Source organism: Sebastes fasciatus, chromosome 24, assembly GCF_043250625.1.
Source record: "Sebastes fasciatus isolate fSebFas1 chromosome 24, fSebFas1.pri, whole genome shotgun sequence".
Lineage (NCBI taxonomy): Eukaryota > Metazoa > Chordata > Actinopteri > Perciformes > Sebastidae > Sebastes > Sebastes fasciatus.
Genome location: NC_133818.1, coordinates 10192636 through 10216567, shown reverse-complemented (window position 1 = coordinate 10216567; position 23932 = coordinate 10192636). Strand labels below are relative to the sequence as shown.

The 23932-nt window shown below is 39.1% G+C and overlaps 2 protein-coding genes across 5 annotated transcripts in view; both read right to left on the bottom strand.

The window, feature by feature from the left end:
- Positions 1-8502, bottom strand: part of LOC141763192 (vang-like protein 1) — a 47422-nt gene extending 38920 nt beyond the window's left edge. For 2 of the 3 annotated variants that reach the window (XM_074627655.1, XM_074627658.1), the window contains exon 1: positions 8328-8502. The gene's annotated coding sequence lies outside the window, so the exon portion shown is untranslated. Of the gene's footprint in view, positions 1-7526; positions 8175-8327 lie in introns of all 3 variants that reach the window. The other variant, XM_074627657.1, reaches the window with a different exon arrangement.
- A 12164-nt stretch (positions 8503-20666) lies between these two features.
- The window catches only part of LOC141763242 (helix-loop-helix protein 2-like), a 43669-nt gene continuing 40403 nt past the window's right edge, over positions 20667-23932 (bottom strand). For both annotated transcript variants that reach the window (XM_074627773.1, XM_074627774.1), the window contains one exon: positions 20667-21925. In XM_074627773.1, the coding sequence (XP_074483874.1) occupies positions 21512-21883 (372 nt within the window). In that variant the 5' untranslated portion in view covers positions 21884-21925 and the 3' untranslated portion in view covers positions 20667-21511. The remainder of the gene's footprint in view (positions 21926-23932) is intronic.

Here is a 23932-nt window from a genome sequence, read left to right as displayed (position 1 = left end):
AACAAAAGAATTAAAAATGTGGCTTACATGCTTGTATTATTAATGCACTCTCTGAAAACTAGATTTAGTTTCATTGATAGAAACTAGAGCAGCGTCTTAGTCTGATACATTTCTCTTTGGGATTAATAAAATACTTAATCTATTTACAACTGAGACTGAGATAAAGCCATATATATAAATGTTTATAATAAAATTGAAAATATAAAGCATGCAATTATTTTAAGATTGCAGCTGTAAATCAAAATAATAGATGAACTAGCATTATAATAATCATTATTTATCCTCCTCTGTGCAGCATTCCTATCTGGTGACACCACAGCTAGACATGCTTCTCTGGATGGATACTTGAAACTAAATGCATGCTACAGTACATCTCTTACTTTACATGCATTTTACTAACGTTTTAAAGTTTTGTTCTTTCTTTCTATTGGAATAGATGTATGTAAATATTTATTATTGAAAATCTATTAACAACACAAAACAATGGTATTGCATCTAGCATAAAAAATATGCTCAAATCATAACATGCAAACTCAAGCCCAACAGGCAACAACAGCTGTCAGTGTGTCAGTGTGCTGACATGCCCCCATTAAGTGGGCATGTCTGTAAAGAGGAGACTCGTGGGTACCTATAGAACCCATTTTCATTCACATATCTTGAGGTCAGAGGTCAAAGGACCCCACGACAAGCTAGTATGACATCGTTGGTACCAATGGATTCCTTAGGTTTTCTAGTTACATATGATACCTTTAGCTTTAAAACTGAACCCCTGAAATCACAAGTCGCCTCAAAGAAATTTGTGGCGTTAAAACTAATTTGCATTAACGTGATGTTATCGGGTTAACTTTGACAGGCCTAGTTTAAATATGTAAATGAGGCATTATCTAAAGCTAACTTTTGGTGAATTTAGGAGAAATTCTACTAGGAAGGGTTCAACTAGTTTGCATTAAGGAGAAATAGTGGATGATCGGAGGACGGTACGTTCAGAGTAAGTGAGCAGAGATGTGACAAAGTAAAAGATGTTTGAATGGTTAAAAGTGCACAAAGGGAGAGAGAGAACAGTGAGTCATGGGTAGCTTGAGGGAGGCTGTAAACACTCATACCTGCATGACACACACACACACACACACACTCACAGCGTCTCAGACAGCTCAGGGTGAGATGAAAAATGGGAAATACACATGTAGTTAAAACTCAAAAAGACCTGAATCAAATTCCACTCACTTCCCTGTACATGTGCACTTTGAGCCAGCCCGCCTACTCTTGGCATTAAACATCCACTATGGAGTGGAGGACAGAAATAGCTGGTATTAACCAGAGGGCTCTCTCAAACAAGTTATCCATCTACAGTATATTAGGGGGAAATAACACATTCCTTTTTTTCTAATATCTGCATCAATCATCCAGAGTGCTTCACACCTTCCTATCTCCTCCTTCATACCACCACTTTGTCCCGACATGGTCTGAAGCTGCAGCACGCCTCCAGATCGAAACTCGTCCAGAAAAACTCTAAAGATTTACGGCTGATTTATGACTCCAGTCGCCTTGAAAGGCGCTGAGAAACTGAGCGAACAGTCTCCCTCTCCCTGCTTTTCTGCATTCACAACTCCACTTAGCCAGATTTAGTACCTTATCTGCCGCTTGGAAGGAAAAGGCACTTCACTGGGACCAAAAATACACAAACATCCAGTATGACCCAGTTCTGTGGTGTCGGCACATCTGTGAGCGACTATTCATGCTTGTGTGACTGTCACAGCCTGACTGCAAACACTTTGAAGGTTACGCAACTGCATATTTGGATATGCTCGCTGTGCAAATCATTTTTAAATGCCTGAATCATCCTCACAAGGTGACAAATCCTCCCTCAACTGGTTCTCTGCTGTCTCAACGCCAGCCAGCTGCTGATGATCCTACGGAGTACTTCCAGTAAAGCGGGGTTTCCCAAAAGTCTTTGGGTCACTTTCTAATCATCTCTGAGGTAAAAGCCTCAAACAGATTACTTTCTTTTTTATTTGAACATTAAAGCATGTAAACATGTTCAAGTAGAAACCCCAAATACAAGTATGAACCTGAAAATGAGTATAATATGGGACCTTTAAAGGGTCCTGTAGGAGGATGGAAGTGTCCAGGCACTGTTAATAATCTACTGCAGGAATTCACCCATTGAGTAATGACCGCTACGCAAGCTGGACACAATCACAGAGGCATTTCCATCACCTGTTTTAATCCTCTTAAAAGCGAGGGCACGCAGCTAAATGAGGGATTAATAGGGTTAAATGAGTGCGTGGTCCAGGTTCAGTCAGAGTGCAGCAGCGAGTAGAGACAGCAGCTCGCACAAAAGCTGATCGATTATTTCCTGGAGTCAGTGTCTCCGCACATCATCTCTACCCGTTTCAGATACTTCCCGCTGAGCAAACGGTTCAGTACAGTCCTGCAACCCGGCGAGAGGCCTGCTGGCTCTGAGGTCTATATTGAAGTGAAACAGGATCTGCGGGTGTTCTCACATGTGGTTTCTGTCTTTGCCATGCCAGAGAAAATTGGTAAGCGGAACCACTTCAAGTTTGCGGGGAGAGTCCGGGGCTGAAATAGGAATCCCCCACAGCCACCGTGGAAGGAAGGGAGGGAGGGAGGCCTGGCAGGTTCTTCACAGTAACACAAGACCCCCGCTGAGCTGCCGGCTTGTCTGTTTGTCCTGGCAAACATTGGCTACAAGGAGCGGGAGAGGAGGAAGGAGCGACATTATCACAGCGATCATGAAGCATGAAGGGTATCACGTGAAAACATGAATTCAGGAAAGCTTCTGTGGGCCCAAATTCCTTCATGTAACAAAGCACCAGGGGGGTTTTTAAAGACTCAAATGCCCCGACAAAACATTCATATGGAGAAACAAATAAAAACAGGTGTAACAACCTGAGCGTCGACTCGAGGAACAGGATAAACATCCAGCGTCCTAAACCGGGAGGTAAACAAACAGCCGTGCGTAAACAGCCCGAGTAAATACTTTCATCCAGAGCGAAGTTACACTGGAGCCACGAGACATCTGCTGTCAGCCGCTGCCGTAAACAAATCGGCTCTGCTCGGCTGCACCCTTCACATCACATCCAATATAACTCGGCGAGATTCGATTATCAGCCGCTGAAGTGAATAGATGGAGATACAGACGCACTGACAGCCCGACTATGGCAGTACGTAGTGTGACATCTCAAACAGCATTATTCTCATTTTCATACTGCTCTGTGTAGTTTATGTCCTCGTCCTGCTGCAGTCGCTGAACCAGCAAAGTGCTGCCCTGCGAACTGACCTCGAGACACACTGTAGGAATAGGAGTCTAGCAAGGAGCAGCAACAGCACTTCCTGTTTCCCCGTGTCAAGCGGCAAATTAAGCATCTAATGGACCAGATAAGACGATCCGGCATGTTTTCATTCCGAACCTCCACTCAGGCGAGCCGTTCATCTGTTCCTTCTGCGGAATAGAAGTGAAAAGCCCCAGAAGCCCAGACATGGACAGTTTCTTCAACTTTTTTTCCTCACTCCATTATTCCTGTTTTTTTTTTCTTTTCTAATGCATCTTGTTTATAGTGGAACTGAACTTTTAATGAAATGAAAGTATTGCAAACTAATTGCAATACTGCTTTTTCTTCATACATGCACAGATAATACAATGTGATGTAAAAACATTGGTTTGTTTTATTATTGTTTTTACGTCTGTCTATAATAGCTGTACTTAAATTACTTCTTCCTATTGTTCATCTGTATGTTTCACTCTGAAAACCCCAATGAAAAGAAGAAGTGAAAAGCCCCCTGTAGTGATTTATCCTGAAATCCCACTGTCTTTGATTCCTGCACTACTTTTTACACTGATCCACTATGGGAACTCTCTTCTATACAATAATAATAATAATCCAACTGAACCATAGCAAAAAAGAGACCAGGAAATGACGATTGAAATCATCCGGGCTGAATTAGTAGACATCATGTGGTCTCTGTTGGAGTACTGCCAGTCTGAGCAGAGATGCTATTAAAAGCTCATACGTATTTAGAGCTACTGGTGTATATGACCTCTGTTTAGCAGCATGAGATGATGGGTTTACGTGCTAAATTGGGGATTAACACATAATTACTTATTGTGGATAACTAGGCTGCGAGATTTGACCTGCCTTTTGACTGTTTAAACAGAGAAATGAAGCTACTTCCAGCACCATTCGCTGACACTTCTCCCTCTCGCCTCATGACATCCCTCCCTCCGTAACCATGACGCCCTCGTAGCTCTGCCTCTATTATCACTGTAACACATCTCCTCACACCATAATAAGAGACAACCAGCTCATGCACAATAAGCTTTGAGAGAAGGTAAGTCTGTCACACGACCCGCCGGGACACGAGGAAACATTAAAGCGAGTCGGTCCGACCTGGTCACATGCTCACTGGGTTCCTGTCCGTGAGTGAGCAAATGAGGGTCATTAATTCAGCGGAATTCAATCAACATTCCCGAGTGTCACCTCAGATATCCTGTGAGAGATGAATGACGGACAATAAGGAAGTGAGATGAAACAGCAGCAGATCCAGAGTTTATATATCTGCTCTCACTAACAGGTATGTGGGACTAACACTGACTCAGACCCTTATGCCTGACTCACATTTGGCCTTTACCTGTTGCATTTTTGTGCTGGTGTTACTAGGCAACCACATCGAGCTGAAGCTGAGCGGTCAGTAAATAAACCTGCTGATGATTGCATTAGCTGGAGAAGTTATAAAGCAGGGGTTTTCATATTCTAATGGCGCATTCACACCAAGAGCGAAGCAAACTTTTCGCACGGCGTGAAATTCACGTATTCGCGGGAGTTGAAACATTTAAACGTGATATATTGGTTACACTTTGTGTATAAATGGATGTGTATAAACCACAGACTGTTTATGGTAGAAACAACAACGTCAATGTTGTATTTATTCCTAGATGACGTCATGTTGAGTGTTGATGGAGCTGCTGCATGGCCTGGCACTGATCAATCCAAACTCCATTCAGAAAACAAGCATTTTAAAAGTTGTTTGCTTTTCGTGTTGCGGACAGACCTGTCAAAGCATGAATTAAGACTTTTTACAAGTCGGCATTATCATGTTGTTATTCCGGCATTCTTTTGATCGGTTTATTGCAAATAAATCACAGCACAATCTGTTTAATTATACCGCAAAAGCAACATGTGGCTTGCTAGATACAGTCACTGTATGTGAATACAGCTCGCAGCCGGGTGACGTTATGAACCCCAAACACGACGGCGTTTGGTTTTCTGACGTATCTGGGAGTTTAAGGACATGTACAAAGCAGCAACAGTGGTTATTTCTTCCATGGTTGATGGCGGAAAGTTGTTGGTATATATGGAGACAAGCTCCTTCGCCTTTTCAGTGCGTCTAGTGTGACTGAACATAAATGATACCGGCGGTCCAACTCGTGCGAGTAAAGCAAGGCGAAAGTTTGCTTCGCTCTGTGGGACTGTGGGACGCCCTCTGACAAAATCAACACAACTGATTTGGCAAATTGGTGCCATCAAAAGTAGGCTGAATCAGCTTTTAATTTAAAAAGGCCTATCACTTCCCACACTTATTTATAGCCCGACTATTAATATTTGGATATTACTACCAGTGTTTCTACAGCGTCTTATTCTCTTGTAATGTGTGGTTACGTAATATATATTTTACCTCAGTGGGTGAATGTCACTTTTTACTGCCTCAATGACCAGAATATCACCGTTTATCTCATGTCATATCTTGCACCTCACAAAGCTGGACTGATAAACCCTGAGTTAACAGAAAGTAGGGGGAAAATGACACTGACATATTGCCTGTTTCCTCTCAAGAGACTCCCTTTTCTCCACTTTTTTTTTTTTACTAACACAGCACTGAAAACAAACCAGAAGCTCCAACTGTGACAGAGTTGACCTATTCATGAAATGGAGATAAAGTGGAGAATAAGCAAGTCCTGTCTGTGACTGGAATACCTGTCCAACTAAAGAAATAAACTTGAGTTCAACGTCTATGTTCACCCTGGAACCTGTACATTAAGTGATATTAACATACATGTTGTGAGCTCTGTAAGCAAGCAACACATCCATGTAGCTCACCACGCTCTAGCACACACCTCACATGTGAGAGCTCTTGACAGGTGCCATCATCGCTATCGATATTCTCCCTGCAGCTGTCGTGCAAAACCACCACCGCGACTTCTCTGGGACGGAAAGAGAATCCAACTCTCGCATGTTAATCAGATCCAGAACAAAGAAGTTGTCACAATAATGAGCGTCTTGCATAATTTATGGAGAGGAAGAAACGGTCGTTGTCACCATTAAATGTCGGTCTGGGCTCTCATGATGTCAAGCTATGTTACCATGCAGCTTTTGCTCAGACGGCTACATAGATTTGAGATACAGTGTGTGTTCCTACTGCAATTTATTTTACTTACAGCGCAGTTAACAGTGTTTCTATTAAATAATGTGAATGCATGGCTGGTTACCAAGCATGCCCATTCAGTCATCTTTGAATTCTTTTCGAGGTCTATTTGTAATATTTTAGCACTTTAGAAGGGATAAAGTTGTAAATAACTTTGTCATCAGTTAAACATATGTTTAGATGTACTGATGAAACTATTGTTGTTTGTTGGCATAAGTTGAATAACTATAGTTAATAAATTGATTATTTTGCCAGGCGATTAATAGTCAATTATCAAGCAAAAATGGCAAACATTTGCTTCTCAAATGTGAGGATTTATTTCTTTTCTCTGTTTTATATAATTGTAATACAATACATTTGAACGTTTTAAAAGGTGTTATTGATAACATCTTTATGTAGGCAAATATTTAAAAAAGTATGACCACAAGGCTACTGCTGCATTCAGACTTAAAGGTCCCATATTGTAAAAAGTGAGATTTCCATGTCTTTTATATTATAAAGTAGGTTTAAGTGCTTTATAAATACTGTTAAACTATCAAAACGCTCAATATATACGGATAAACACACACAGCCCATATTCAGAAATTGTGCGTTTGAAACAAGCAGTTCAGATTTCTGTCCATTTGTGATGTCACAAACATACAATATTTAGACCATTACACTGTTTTAAACGTAAACATTCTAAATGTGTCCCAGTTTATGTCCTGTTGCAGTGTATGTGAATAACATCAGCTGACAGGAAGTAAACATGGACCCAAGCTGTTGCCTAGCAACGCAATTCCGTTGAAATGCACTAAAACGGAGCCTTTGAGGCAGAGGGTAAATTCAGGAAGACAGTACGAGGAAAATAAAGTTTTTTTAACATTACAGCAAGTAAACATGTTCTAGTAGAAACACAAAATACAAGTAAGAACCTGAAAATGAGCACGATATGGGACCTTTAATACATTTTAATAAACAGAAAATAAGCTGCTGCGCTGAACTATGGTTGTTAACTATGGAAAGTCAACCAAAAAGGAAAACTTATATTAAACCTAGGAGAATTTAAGCAAAGCAGGCTATATGAGGAGAAATGTAGGTCTCACTTTATTAGTAGTCTGTCCTGTGGAGCTCCAGAGCAGGTTTACCCGCCCAGCCTCTACCTGTGACCAGACCTAGACGCAGGAAACTCCCTGGTTTCACCGTGGCCTTAGAAGCCCCCCCTTCTTGCTCCACATCACTAACCTATTTATGCGACTACTTGAGAAACCAAAGCACGCCATGGTGGTTTCACACGGCTGTTCAGTATGTTTCTTGGGTTGTTTACAGCTGCTATAATATATATATATCAATCCGCCGCTGCAGGTTACAGTGTACAGCTGAGCTGCGGTGCACCAGCCGGGGTAATGCGGCTCCAGTCAACCGTGAGAAACATAGTTGACTTTTTTTTTTTTACTGTCTCACAGTCTGAGTTTCTGCTTGAAGAGGGGCGTCTGTTTGACACAAAAAAAACGACACTGTAACAAAATGTAACAAAAATGTAACAAACTGTAACAAAAATGGAACAGAATGTAACAAAAATGTATCAAAATTCGGTTCTAACTTCCCTGGTTGTGCGTCGGTCTGACTGCAGTTTGAGGGCATTCACATGAAGTTCCCTTTCATACAGGTAGCAAAAAGACAGCAAGGGCGTGTTCCCAAGTCTTTCTTTATAATAAAGAAACACGCTCAGCTCAACACTCAACCCCTTTGTTCTGTGCACACAAAAAAATACACGGTAAGCTCCATGTTTGTCAGCGAATGAAGACATTATAAGACAGCTTCACACACTAACATCTGCAGAATACACATGACACCGACAGTATATCACCTCCCTTCCCTTCCAGCGATCCTGACACATAACTCACCCTTTATCCGTGGAGATATCATTCCAGTAGTTGATCATTTATCCAGAGGTTATTAAATAGTTTTGCCCCCAGAGCACCACGGTATTATAGGCTTCCAGTAGGAAGCAGATCCTCGGTGACCGGAGGAATCACCCTGCCTGGCAGTCAGGAATTTTCACACAGGGGGCAGAGCTTCAAGCATATGGAGGTGTAGTACAGACACATGGCGCTAGGGGGGGTGTGTTCAACACGTGAGACCACTGCCAATATTACAAACACCAAAGAACCTGCTGTAATATATTACAGTATATACAGTAATGCAAATATAGCATTAAAGGTCCCATATGTGAGATTTTCATGTCTTTTATACCATAAAGTAAGTGCTATATAAATACTGTGAAAGTATCAAAACGCTCAATCCACAGAGAAATACCCACAGCCCGTATTCAGAAATTGTGCTTTTGAAACAAGCTGTCAGGATTTTTTTCCATTTGTGATGTCACAAATCTACAATATTTTTAGACCATTTCGCAGTTTTAAACGTTAGCATCCTAAATGTGTCCCAGTATATTTCCTGATGCAGTGCAAGGCCTATAGAAAGGAGGCTAGGTCATGCGTCATATCTCCGGGGGTATAACACATGCGAAGTAAAATCTCGTGATGATCTGTGATGGATTATCTCCTAAAGATCAAAACCATTAGAAGACATTTGTTTGATCAGTGATGTTGCCCCTAAACAAGCAGATGGGAGCGGAGAATGGCTGTTGCCTCAATGGATGTCACACATGTCAACAGCGAAAATTGACAGCGATCAATAAAGCTGTTGATGGCATGGAAACGAGCTGGAACATCTTCTGTTCCCTCTCCAAAGAAGGCAACTGGTTGCAGTCACTTCAGAGGCAAACATATTACAAGAAAAACTGGTTTTAGATGTTAAATTCTATTGTTGTTAAATAGCATTGCTAGTATAACATTTTATTCAAAATACTTTTTTTTCACAGAGGTTTATTTTTTATTTATTTTTTTATATTTAGAGCAAAAGCACCATCTATTCTCTCGTCCACCCACACGAAGGGAGTGTTTTTGTCACGGCCCATGAAGCTGAACAAGGTAAACAGTTGTCAGTGATACAACCATTCACTCACTCGAAGCAACAGAACAAAACAGTGGAGTGATGTTAATCTGGCATGGACACAGTCAGTGAGAGAGACACAATGAAGTCACCGAGGCCTTGACGCAGCCTCTTAAAACGGAATGTAAACAAATAGTTGTTGGGTTGTTTTTTACGTCAGGTAACTTCTAGTTCTTTAATAAAGGAGAAGAAAGAAATATTTGATATTTGACACTGATTCTCCCCCTTTTTTAATACTCTTTTTAATACTGTATTTGATAAATTGTGATCCTTACAGTAGTTCATTTTTAGAAAAGAAAAAAAGAGAAATATCAAACAACACCCCATCTCAAAAAATTAACTAAATATATAATATTACATAAAAACTAAAAAGTACAAAAAGATAATACTAATATTACTAATAATAATGATTATAATAACTGTAGTAGTTTAAAAATAAAAAAAAACGAACTAACTAACTTACTAAATAAATAAATAAATAATACAAAACAAAAATAGAATAAAATACTAAAAGTAAAAAAGTAATAATAATAATAATAGTAGTAGTAGTTATACCTTTGATTAAGACATTTAAGTAAGGAAAAGAATATATGTTTGTAAAAACAAATCTTTAACCAATGGGATAAACCTTTTAAAGGGGACATATCATGCTCATTTTCAGATTAATGTTTGTATTTTGGGTTTCTACTAGAACATGTTTACATGCATTAATGTTCAAAAAACACATTATTTTTCTCATAATGTCTGTCTGAATATACCTGTATTCCCCCTCTGTCTGAAACGCTCCGTTTTAGCGCATTTCAACGGAATGGCAACGGAATTGCGTTGCTAGGCAACAGCTTGGGTCCATGTTTACATCCTGTCAGCTGATGTCATTCACATAAACTGCAACAGGAAATAAACTGGGACACATTTAGTATGTTTAAGTTTAAAACTGTGAAATGGTGTAAATATTGTAGATTTGTGACATCACAAATGGACAGAAATCCTGACGGCTTGTTTCAAACGCACAGTTTCTGAATACGGGCTGTGTGTATTTCTCCATGGATTGAGCGTTTTGATACTATCACAATATTTATATATCACTTAAACCTGCTTCATAATATAAAAGACATGAAAATCTCACTTTTTACAATATGGGACCTTTAATAAATTAAAAGTGGAATACTGCATAGATCTAAGTGTGCGGATATCTTTTCTATCATCTTTTGGACTCATTGATTCTTCCAGCACCTTAGTAAAGATTAAGACAGGTGGAGCGGTTGTCATCCTGCAATAAATTAATTTGGGGAGAAAGAAAACCTTGTATAAAAACCTAGGACGATTAAATCAACCAAACTACATGGGGGACTGGCTCTTCCAAATTTAATCAATTATTACTATGCCGCTTTAATCAACCACCCACTGTTTGGTTCTACAACTCCTCAGCAGCAACGTGGAAAGAAATGGAAATTCAACAATATTGGAACATGTACAACTCATTGTGAAGTGTTACAGGAAGAACTTCGGGGCCACATGCATTTGTATTGACGAGAACACTTTATTGTCTCCCGAGGAAGAGATATATCTAAAAGTTGGAATATTTTAAACTTTTAAATAAATCTTGAGAGATATTTTGGAGATATAGAATAATGTTCTTCAAATGCAAACAAAATTATATTAATTGTTCCTGATGTTCCTTAACTTATGAGTCAAAACGGGGAAAAAAATCACTATTTGCTTGACCTGGTCATAACCTACAGACAAGTTATCATTGCTAGAAATATGCTTATGCAGCGTTGTGCCGAGAGCTAGATGAGAAGATCAATACCACTCTCCTATGTGTACAGTAAATATAATGCTACGGCCAGCAGCAAGTTAGCTTAGCTTAGCATTAAGACTGGATCTCATGTAAATCTGGGCAAAATAAGTGAATCAGCAAATGGGTCACAATCCAAAAAGGATGGGAATCACTGATTTAAAAGAATGAATGTGAGCAGTCCAGATGCTGCGCCCTGATTGGCTGACAGCATCAGTGGGCATTAATTTGATTTATATATGTGAAATCGACATGCTTTAAGAATTATTTTTCTTTAAACGTAATCAGGGACACAGATTTTAACATCTCGTACATGTGCATAGGTATAGACACAACTTCCGATTCCTATACTACTACACCTTTAACCTCACTGAGTCTATCTGGTTAAATAAAGGTAACACAAAATCAATTCAAACATATATTCCCCACCGATTGATTTCACATTACTCTGCTGTCGCTGCCCTCCGTCCTCTATTGTGTCACCAGACAAAGGGTGTCTCAGACCAGTTCATTCACACTCCAAACACACATGAAAGTTCAAACCACGTGGCAACAGATGCCTCCAGCAATTACACGGCTGTGTATGAATCAATATTTTGTCCTCCTTTGAACTGCATCCTTATACCCCAACACACACACACACACACACACACACACACACAGACTCTCCACACACCCCTTAGATATATCGCATCCCCTCCAGAACACAATGGAGGTCATGACTGGGACACGACCCCTTTCCCTCCCCATGGAGAGACAAGTAAACACTGATGCTGTGTCAAGGGTGGGGGAGGGGAGATGGGAGATGTGTGTTTAATCTCTAATATTTGTTTATACCCAAATTTATTAAAAGGTCAAATATATATTTATATACAGTATATATATGTATATGTTTTTTATATATACACATATAATGTATATAATATGAACGTGAATAATATCAAAAGTAGTAAGACTTGTTTTATATATATAATATATATATAGTATATATATATGTTTTTTATATATACACATAATGTATATGATATGAACGTGAACAATATTAAAAGAAGTAAGATTTCAGCAGTGTTATGTTTACATGTTACATTTATATATACATATACAGTATATATACAGTATGTATATAAACATATACATACATATATATATATATATATATATGTATGTATGTATGTGTATAGACTATTTAAAGACTAACATACTAAACTCCTGTTTTATTTGTATTTTATCATAATTCAACTTCATTCTCTGAGGATAAAAATCTTTCTCATGCTGATTCTCTCTGTGAATCTGTGCATCAAGCATCGTAGTTTGAGATTAGTGTGCCACCATGTGGCCCTTTGCTGCTATTACATGAGCTGATAACTTGAAAAGGCACATCTTCCATCTGGCAGACAGATGAATGTTCTCTATATATTTGCTGTATTTTTTTTCACCTCAAATGTTTTAAAAATTAAAGTTAAAGGTAAATCATACAGTTATTTGTCTTTTGTCTGCTTGTTTGTTCAAGCTGTTGTTTGTAATTCATTATTTTATGATAATAATATTAATACGTATAAGTTATTTTAGTTTAGTTAAAGTAAAAAAAAAAAGTAAATTAAAAGGTTAATATGAAGAAGTGATGAATTCAAACTATTTTTAATAATCAATATAGCATCTACAAGTTAACAAAAGACCCGGATGCGTGAATCAATCAGCTGCAGTGAAAGCGGTGTAATCAGATTACACATCTGAATGGCATCGCGAGGTACACTCTGAGGCACGCGCGTCCTTTGACGTGCTGTCACTTCTTCACGTTTATTCAAAGCGGGGAGGCGCGTGCAGATGGCCCCCTATTGAAGAGGCGAGGTGGGTGGGGGCCCCTGAGATCAATTCAATTTGGTGTCCAGAAGATGGATGGATTCCTCCCCAAAGACACGGAGTTTATGAGTTTAGAGTTTTTTTTTGGTAAATAGAGGAGGAAAAATGAACGTGTCTAAAAATGAAGACGAAGTGGGAAGAGATGCATTTTATGAGACCACACACACACACACACACACACACACAGGAAGATATTCCGTCTACAGCAGGGTGAATGTGAGATTTTTCAGACCACTTTACAGTCAGCCAGATGAGATCCTCTGTTCAGGGGCCAATTACATTCAGTGTGTGACGAATAAGGTTTAAAGGCCCAATCCGATAGGTGTGTGTATACTGTAGGCTATAAATGGTTATTGGTGGGCTAGGAGATGGACTGACATTTGAGAATAAATTAAATATATACTGTAAATTCAAAGGTTTCATATAAAGATATAGGCTACATCTTGTTTACGACAAACTCCTGTCTTTCGATCAATTTAACCCCAAAAAATGAAACTCTGAATACAAGATTGGACTACAACAAAGTTTCACAGCAGCAGAAGTACAACAGAAGTTTAAAAATATATGTTTTTAAAACATAAATACTGTATACATTAAGAATACGGTATTCTACCATATATCTACTAGGCCTATATAAAAAAAGAGAGGGAAAAATTTAATCCAAAAATTATACTTCAATTAAGTTAAGAAAGGTTCACTAACAATTTTGTCAAGGAAAAACTGTCATGGCCATTTTCAAAGGCTGTCTTGACCTCTGACCTCAAGATATGTGAATGAAAATGGGTTCTATGGGTACCCACGGGTCTCCTCTTCACAGACATGCCCACTTTATGATAATCACTTGCAGTTTGGGGCAAGTCATAGTCAAGTCAGCACACTGACACACTGACAGCTGTTGTTGCCTGTTGGGCTGCAGCTTGCCATGTTAGGATTGGAGTATATTTCTTTATGCTAAATGCAGTACCTGTGAGAGTTTCTGGACAATATTTGTCATTGTTTTGTGTTGTTAATTGATTTCCAATCATAAATATATACATACATTTGCATGAAGCAGCATATTTGCCAACTCACATGTTGATAAGAGGATTAAATACTTGACAAATCTGCCTTTAAGGTACAATTTGAACAGATAAAAAAATGTGCGATTAATTTGCGATTAACTCTGGACAATCATGCATTAATCGCGATTAAATATTTTAATTGATTGACAGCCCTAGTAATTTTTCAAGCAAGAATGGAACTGATTCTGACTTCTAAAATGTGAATATTCTGTGGTTTTCTTTGTCGTTGGATAGTAATCTGACTATCTTTTGGGATTTGGACTGTTTGCCGACCAAAACGAGACATTTTAAGACATCACCATGAACTCTGGGAACTTGCATTCTTTTGCTATTTGCTGACATTTTATAGACCAAACGAATAATCAGTAAATGGGAGAAAATAATCTCCAGACAAATCAATTATGAAAACAGCCATTAATCGTAGCCCATGCTGTTCTGCAATAATGATAAAAATGTTTTGGGGAATTGAGTTCAAGACAGGGCAGGGATGAGCAAGTAATTCATTTTTCACTCATAATAACGGAGGATTAAAGTTGAGATAATGTCTTTATGATTCAGTAATTATAAATCTGCATCTTGGCTGTGCGTGTGCCCTCCGAGACTTGAAAAGGGGACAGCAGGATGTTGAATAAACTCCCCTCCTGACTCACGGTGACTCACAACCAATGAGGCGTCCCCGACAAAGGCCCAACAATTGGATTTAAAAGATCTTAACCAAATTGAAACCCAATGAATATCGCCGTTTTAACTCGCCAGATTGGGCCGTGTGCCGGGGCCTAATGCATGCGCGCACACCTTCTGACAGGCCGGCGGTGCAGATGGTCGGAGCGTGAGTCTGAATGAGAGGGGGACCATCCGCGGCTGCTGACGCATTGTGGGGGGACGTCGTCTTCAATACAGCACTTAATGAGAACAGACTGACTCTTTCTCCCCTCCCCTTCTCCGTCCTTCGTCCATTCTATTCCTCCCCCCCACTCCTCCTCCTCTGATTCTCCACTTCTCTCTCCTCTGCCCATTTCCATCTGTTTGGAGACAAAGGGCCACGAGCCAGCTCGAGCCCCGGGACCCTGCTGGTGAAGTAGGCAGGGATAATACGGCCCATCCCGGGGGCTGCATTTCAACACATGGACCAGGCTTTGTACTTCTGCTGCACGAGCACCCTTCATGCTGCACATACACGGGGATGTGCATGATTGGGGAAAACCACGAACACACAGAGAGGCAAGAGGGAGGGAAGAGGGGTGGTGGTGGTGGTGGTTGGTGGGGGGGGAGTGCAATATTGATGGGGGAGTTCTCGCCTTGAACATGAACACTTCCATACTACCCAACGACTTGGAGAATAAAAGAGAGGGTGAAAGAACGAGGCGGCACCAAAAGCCCCAAATGTTGTTCCTCGTACTGTGAACATATGGCTGTTTGTTGTCATACTCTTCCTCCCAGTCCAATTTACACAGAGCTCTCAGAATTAAATGGGTGTGTGTATACCTGAATGATGATGAGGAGAAGGATGTCCTGGCGCTGATAATGGCCGCTGTATAATCCCCTGCTGTCTGTACACACCTCCTGACATATGGTCACTCCTCGGCCTTCACCATTACATAAGCCCACAGTGCAAAGAGGGTAACGGAGTGGGGGGGTGGGGGGGGTTGTGGTGAAACGTGGTACTTTCTCACGCACACACACATGCACCGGCCACACTGTTAGCCAGGCTGTTCAGTGCCCTCAGCAGTTTGGGCTTTTCGCCTGTCACTTCCCTCTCCCCTGCCCCTTCTGGGGGTTTGTAAAGAATAAATTGAAGAGGACTGATGCTACGGAAGCTTTTGGGGATGAGGAGCACAAATGGCCTCATAGTGCTCCACGGCGACGTACAGATGGACTCCTCCATTCAATAAGCTCGAGCAGAAGTCTATCTCCACGCCATGCCAGGATCGCAGAGCTTGTTTTGTGTTCTGAAGGAGGACAATCTGTTGATGCGACATATTGGGGTTCTTTTCTTTTCTTTCTTTTTTTTTTGGTAAAAGCATTGACGGAGCGATCTGTAATATTGGACCAGTCGGGTTTGAATGATGTACAACAAATGTTCGAATGGAAAACAAATGATTATCAAACATTTAAATGTTATGTGTTTCTTATGGGATGCAAACTGCTGACAGTGCCAGATTTGGTTGAACGTAACAAACCCGCCGCCTTTATATTGTGAATCGCGCGATTGTCTTCTGTTTCTGTGTGTTCAGACTGACCAGGAAGCAACTTTAAATCCCCTTCCCCATTGCACAAAAAAACACCCACTAGCATCTGGCTATGGTCTTCAGTGGTAACGGTTACAAACTTTCATTCCCTGGACAAATGACTCTGCAGTAGTCACAGGTAGGCCAATTTATCGGCTCCAACTCAAGGATGTATGATAAGAACTGGATACCGGACCCCATGATGGCGCCTATTTAGTCCAATTGTCCAACTCACCTCATTCCAATTTTCTCTCTCTTTTAGCTCTGTTTTTGGTCTCCACCAATCCTGAGGGAAATATCTGGCTCTTTAGCTGCTAAATGCTCCACTATATTTACTAGCTTGCTGCTAACTGTGTCTGTCTGCTGTTTGCTGTTGAGCAGTTAGTGTACAGTGGGTCTTTAGAGCTATTTTGGTGAAAACAGCTCCCTGTTGCAGCCGAAAACAATGCTATGAGAGCGGTGAGAGTCAACCAAAACAGTGCAGTTGTAGACCGGACAGCTCATATGTATTATGTATGGAAACGGCAAAACTCAATAAAACTTCCTCAATTGTGCAAACAGAGTTGATGCGCTAAATGCGATACGGAAACTGAGCAAACTAACAGTAATGTCTGTTGTACAACATATCTAAAGTTTGCCAACATTAGCCACCACATTCACCTGGTCATACCAGACCAACTAATGCTGCAGCAGCAAAGCCTGAGTGTATTTAAATTAGCAAGGGTGGGTTTTTACTTCTTATGAATTCAACTTTTCATTTGTAAGAGGAACAATGTGTTATTTCCTCTTTCAAAAGTTACAGAGCCTTTCTTTAAGTTCATTTCCAACGACTCGTAATAGCAGCCTTGTCACCATATAAACTTTCTCAGCCCGTGTGAGTGCACTCGTCTGAAGGTAAAAGTCAGGCAGGCAGGTGACAGACAAACTGACAGACGCCAAATACAAAAAAAAAAACGAGACACAGGAGGCCCTTGAGCTGAAAAGGAAAGAACATTTCATGCAACCTTCGGTCTCCGCAGATAAAAAGATTTGAAACGACAAACATGGCTTCGCTAAAAAACATCACTGCAGCAGCTGCCACCCGAGACAGATAGATAGATAGATAGATAGATAAATAGATAGAGAGATAGATAGATAGATAGGGGTGTAAGAAAATATCGATACACATGAGTATTGCGATATTATGTTGTGGGATAGTGTATCAATTCTCCAAAACACTGTATTGATTATTAATTATACGTATTAAAAATCGGCGGACCACCATTGGGCCCGGCCACTATTCAATCTTTCAGAGGTTGTCGTGAAAACTAGAAACTAGAAAATCTAAGGAATCCATTGGTACCAAGCATGTCATACTAGCTTGTTGAGAAGGAGGCTAGATAACGCTACAACGTAACGCTAAAATTTGGCGATGAAAAACTGGCATGGCACTGGCATGGCCATTTTCATATGTGAATGAAAATGGGTTCTATGTGTATACTATGTCAGTTTTCCTAAAAATAAATTTAAAAATCGCAATATATTGAATTGTTACCCCTGTATCATGATACATATCGTATCACCAGATTTTTGCCAATACACAGCCCAGATAAATAGATAGATAGATAGATAGAGTTTCTAATCATACATATTTGACATATTCTGTTGCTCAATTGGAACAGCTTAACTGTGGCATTTCCAGGGTGAAGGGTTCGGTTCCCACTGGGGCCACCCAATGCTTGTGCAAAAAAAACAAAAACAGGTTCACTCATGATAATCTAATGTGGCTCAGATAAAAGCATTCACACATCTCCTGCTCTGTAACTCAACTACAAGCTTTTTATAGCGCAATCGATCGGGAACAGGCGTGTACATCACAAATGAATATAAATATTTGGATCTTTTTGTTCATACCATTTGGCAATATTACATCTCGGCGCTCACTCGCTCATAAATTTCCATCTCTCCCATCCCTCCTCTCTCCCCGGGTTTCCCACGGGAGGTGCCAGACGGCCAGTAATTTGGTTGTCTTGGCTCGTCTGGAGTAACACCTGCCCCCTCTCTGGGGAGGGAGAGAGCCTTTCAGCCAGGAGCACACATGTAAGCTACCACTGCCTTTAGCTGCTGACCACTGTGTGTGTGTGTGTGAGAGAGAGAGAGAGAGAGAGAGAGAGAGAGAGAGAGAGAGAGAGAGAGAGAGAGAGAGAGAAGAGAGAGAGAGAGAGAGAGAGAGAGAGAGAGAGAGAGAAGATGTGTGTGTGCAGAGCTTTCTATATCTGTATGGCTTATTTCATCTTGTATTGTGTTTGTACAGTAGGGCTGAGTTTTCATCTGTATGCTAAACTGCACTTATTCCACCTTGCATTGTGTGTGTTTACAGTGGGCTAAATGTGAGAGTGCTGATTTGCATGAGCATCCAGCGTTCGTGCACGTGCCAGCGTGAAGCTGACGTCATCCATGCATCATTCCAATCAGCTGAATATTAGCAGCTGTCCCTTTTTTTCCCCTCTACATTGCAAATTAAAAAAAATCTTTATTTTGAAAATATTAGTATTTCCACTTTAAAAATAAAACAGGAAAATATGAAAAGTTTGTTCATTAGAAGCCAGCTGTCACATGACACCTCTATACTACAAAAGATATGGCCAATATTAGCTGACGTAAGCATGAAGTCACCCTGCACTGCAGGCATCATTCCAATCAGCTGGACATTAGCAGCTGTCGCTATTTTTTTTCCTCTACATTGCAAACTCAAAAAAACCTTTGTAACTTTATTTTTAAAATATAAGTATTTCCGCTTTAATTCAAAATAAAACTGGAAAAAATCAAAACTTTGTTCATTAGAAACCAGCTGTCACATGACACCTCTACTACAAAAGATATGGCCAATACTTGCAGACATGAGCCTGACCTCATCATTCCAATCAGCTGAATATTAGCAGCTGCTATTTCTTTTCTCTACATTGCTCAAAACCTTTCTTTTGAAAATATTTCGAAACAGGAAAGGCATTTTTTTTCAAGTATTTCCGTTTTATATTAAAATAAAACCGGAAAATATGAAGTTTGTTCATTAAAAACCAGCTGTCACATGACACCTCTACTACAAAAGATATGGCCAATACTCACTGACATGTGCGTGAGCATGACGTCATCCTGCGCAGCACGCATCATTCAAATCAGCTGATTATTAGCAGCTGTCCACATTTTTTTCTTTTTACATTGCAAACTCAAAAAAAAAGCTTTTTTTTAAAAAATATTTCGAAACAGGAAAAGGCATTTTTTTTCAAGTATTTCCGTTTTAATTCAAAATAAAACCGGAAAATATGAAAAGTTTGTCCATTAGAAACCAGCTGTCACACGACACCTCTACTACAAAAGATCTGCATAAAGCAACAAGTAGCCTACACAACCCTGAAGAGACAAAAAATCTTTGGATAGAGGATATGTTTGCTTTTTTCTTCACTATAAAATTACTTATTGGATTTCGTAATACAAAGCAGACACAAATAAATAAACCAAAAAATAGAACATCAAAACATTGAAGAGAAGACTATTTTTTCGAAATTATTATTTTTTTTGGTAACAGCAAAAAAAAAAAGGTTTGCTTCTGAATCCTGTTTGACATAATCATTCATATGATTACATTTTTTAAAATTGAATTATTTTTTTAAGCAGATTCTCATTCTAAGGGCAACCTCTGAACACAACAATTTAGGGAAATAAACATTTACGAGGCCGTTGAACCCCATCTTGAAGTGCTTATCGTTGCTATTGATAGGCAATAGACGTGACATTAAAAACAAAACAAAAATATGACATACATCAAACAAATAATTTATGCTATGGATCAACAGAAAGTGCCATTTTTTAAGAGTAGAACACCATCACTTTCCAAAGTTTCACAGCCTAAAATATAGAAGCAACAAACATTTATACAAAAAAAGGACGCCAGCCTAAGATATATCAACATAAATAAATTAGCCTTAAATATTAACACAATTAAATAAATAATTCCATACACTTTAAAAAAAAAAAAAAAAATGATTAAGGTCACAATTTTATATGTCATAAGTGGCACTTTTTTTTTTTTCTTCCTTAACGGAAAAACATCTAAACTAAGATCTAAAGCAGCTATTACATCCTTTCGTTTCGATGTGTGGAAAAAATGTGTGTTTTTCTTTTATTGGACCTCAAATTGAGACTTCAAGGGGAGGATTTCGTTTTGAATATATTCATGACATTAGGTAGGATTCAACTAATATCATTTATTGGGGAGATTTCATGTGGAAAGTTTTCTTGATATTTTCACACATTGTTTTCCCCCACCTCTGGGAGTGAAAGCCTGCAGGGCTCTTGCAGCCCATCCCCCCCCCAACTGTATGTCAGATAATAATTATAATTATTGCATCTAACAGCTCAAACGACTCTGTGCTTGTTGCTTTTGTTCAGTGGACTCAAAGTTGAAAGCTTTCACTCTGCAACACTGGACTCACACTGGGGGTCAACTCAGTCAACTATAGCAGGTATGGCAAAGCCCCAGCAATCCGACCACATTTGGTGGAATCAGGAGGAATTATTTCAGAGATTTTGGGCCCTGAATGCTAAAATTGGCTGATTCTTTTTTTATATTAAAACCTGGGATTACATATTTTTATACACCCTCCATTAATTAAAATGTTCATCCAGGTTTTTTGAGGGTTGGGAATCAAGAATACAATTTTATCCACCCAGAAAGTGACAAATTTACAAAAAAGCTACAAAAATATTGGCCCCACATCACCCTACAACCTTGCCATATACCCAAAATTGACACCCCAAGTCCAAAACAACCCAAAAACCAATTTGGGTCACTTTTTTTAATATTAAAACCTGGGATTACATATTTTTATTTAAATGTTCATCCAGGTTTTTTTTGTAACATGTCTTGTGAGAGTTGGGAATCCAGAATCAAATTTTTCCACTCATAAAGTGACAAATTTAAAGGAAATCTCTGCACAAAATCAGCAAGAGCTACAAAAATACTGGCCCCCCATCACCATCATCACCATCACCATCACCCTACAACTTTGCCATACCCAAAATTGACACCCCAAGTCCAAAAACAACCCAAAAAACAATTTGGGTCCCTTTTTTTTTTCTTTTTTTTTTTACACATCCAGCACGTGATTGAGATATGAGATGTAGCAAATAGCCAGTCTGAGGATCTCGATCTTGGAGAGTTTCTTGTCTGGAGGCAAGGTGGGCAGTAGTTTCCTCAGCTCTGCGAAGGCCACGTTGAAGGCCTCCACGCGGATCCGCTCCCTGGTGGCGTGCGCAGAGCGGTACTTGGCCGTGGCTCTCCTCCTCCTCCTCTTCTCCTCTCGGGTTAGAGGCTGGTCGGATTTGCACTTGGGCCTCTCATCTTCTCCTCCCGGCTCGTCCGAGGTGCAGCCGGCCGACTTGAGGCCGCTGAGGATGCTCTCCGGGTCGGACTGAGTCCAGGAGAGGTCGTTGTCCGTCTGGTCCGGGCTCAGCATCATCTTTATATCTTTATTGTTGACAGTCGCTCCTCCTAAAAGAACCTGGAAGTGTGGACAAACTGTTACAATATGGATTTATGCAACCTGTGCAACAAATTTATATATTTAACCTAATCTAAAATCTTACAATTTAGGCTTTTTAAACTTTATTTTTTTATTTTACATTATGTCCACTGTCAGTGTGAAAAGACTAAAAAAAAAAAATCTGATTATGGCTGTAGAGTGATATTAAACCAAGAATAAATTCAACTTGATTAAAAAAAACACATATTAAAATATGGATTTATGCAACCTGTGTAACATATTTATATCTTCAACCTCCTGAGTAAAAAAAGAGATGAAAAAGTGATTTTCCTTCCTATTTAGGGTTAAAAGAAAAATCTTACAATTTAGGCTTTTTAAACTTTATTTTTTATTTTACACCATTGTAGTGGACCACAGGACCATTTCAGTGTGGAAAGACTAAACAAAAATGAACAGATTATGGCTTTAGAGTGATATTAAACCAAGAATACATTCAACTTGATTGAAAAAAACACATTAAAAAATTGATTTATGCAACCTGTGCAACACATTTATATCTTTAACCTCCTGGGAACCGAGTAAAAAAAAGAGTCTTCCAATTACTTTTGTGTGTGATTTCCTTCCTATTTAGGGTTAAAAGAAAATCTTACAATTTAGGCTTTTTAAACTGTATTTTTTATTTTACAGCATATCCACTGCAGTGGACCACAGGACCATTTCAGTGTGAAAAGACTAAAAAAAATAATGAACAGATTATGGCCGTAGAGTGATATTAAACCAAGAATACATTCAACTTTTTTTTTTAGAACTATTAGGACTTTAAGAACTTTAAACATGCACTATCTACCTTTAAACATGCACTTTCTACCTTTACACATGCACTATCTGCAACCATCTTGAACTCTAACCACTGGCGCACTTTACAGTTACTTTACACTATACATCCTATATACCACTTTATAGACTGCACATATTACATTTATTTATTGCACATACTACATTTATTTATTGATGGACTGTACACACTATGTTCACCCATTCACTCTGTATCTTTTATATCTCTATTATTGTTTTTATATTTTTTGTATGCCTTTACCTCTCCTGTGTTTCACTCTGTTTGCTGATGTTGCTGCTTTGACACCTGAATTTATAAATAATGAATAAAGGTTCATCTTATCTTATCTTAACTTGATTAAAAAAAACTAATGCCATATCACTGGAAAGCCCATGATGTCCTCTTTACAATACACCAGGGGTTGATAAGAGTAAGTCAAAAGATTAAAAGGATATGCATGTGGACAAAATGTCCACTACAGAGGACACATGTCAATGGGCTGGGTCACAGGAGGATATAAGATAATAAATAATGAGCCTCGTATGTGTATATTCTTAATACGCCTGTTGTTGATCGAAACTCACAAAAATAATAATGAAAAAATATCAATTAAATTGAAGTGTTTTCTGCCACCCTGAGGCCCCAGTATGAGAGCTGCACACAGCGGGGGGCTCGTCTGGGTGCCAGGGCCCCCCATAAATACAAAAATTCGTTGCATAATAACATTAAACTCCATAAATAATGAATGATGAAAAATAATTTATTAAAGCCCAAGGCCTTAAAAAAGAGCCACAATTAGGAAAAACGAATCTTTAAAAGTGCTTTATTTTAGTTTCAAATTAATATCTTTTATTTAAAAAAAAAAAAAAAAGAATAATGCAAGTTGTGATCATTTTCAGAAGGAGAAACTCCCTTTTTTTGTGAATTAACATAATCAGAATTGGCCATCTGTCACAGTGTGATGAACACATCTGCTTGGCTGAGGCCACGGTGACTTGACAGCATGGAGGCATAAGACGGCAAAAAAATAATATTGACATCTGCTGGACATGGAATTATTGGAGCTATTGTGTTTTTTTATAAAACGGGGATAAGTTAAAAAAAAAATTAAAAAAAATATATATATAAAATAAAAAAATAGAAAATAGCTAGCTAATACAGGTAGACACATTTAAAAACTTAATTTTTAA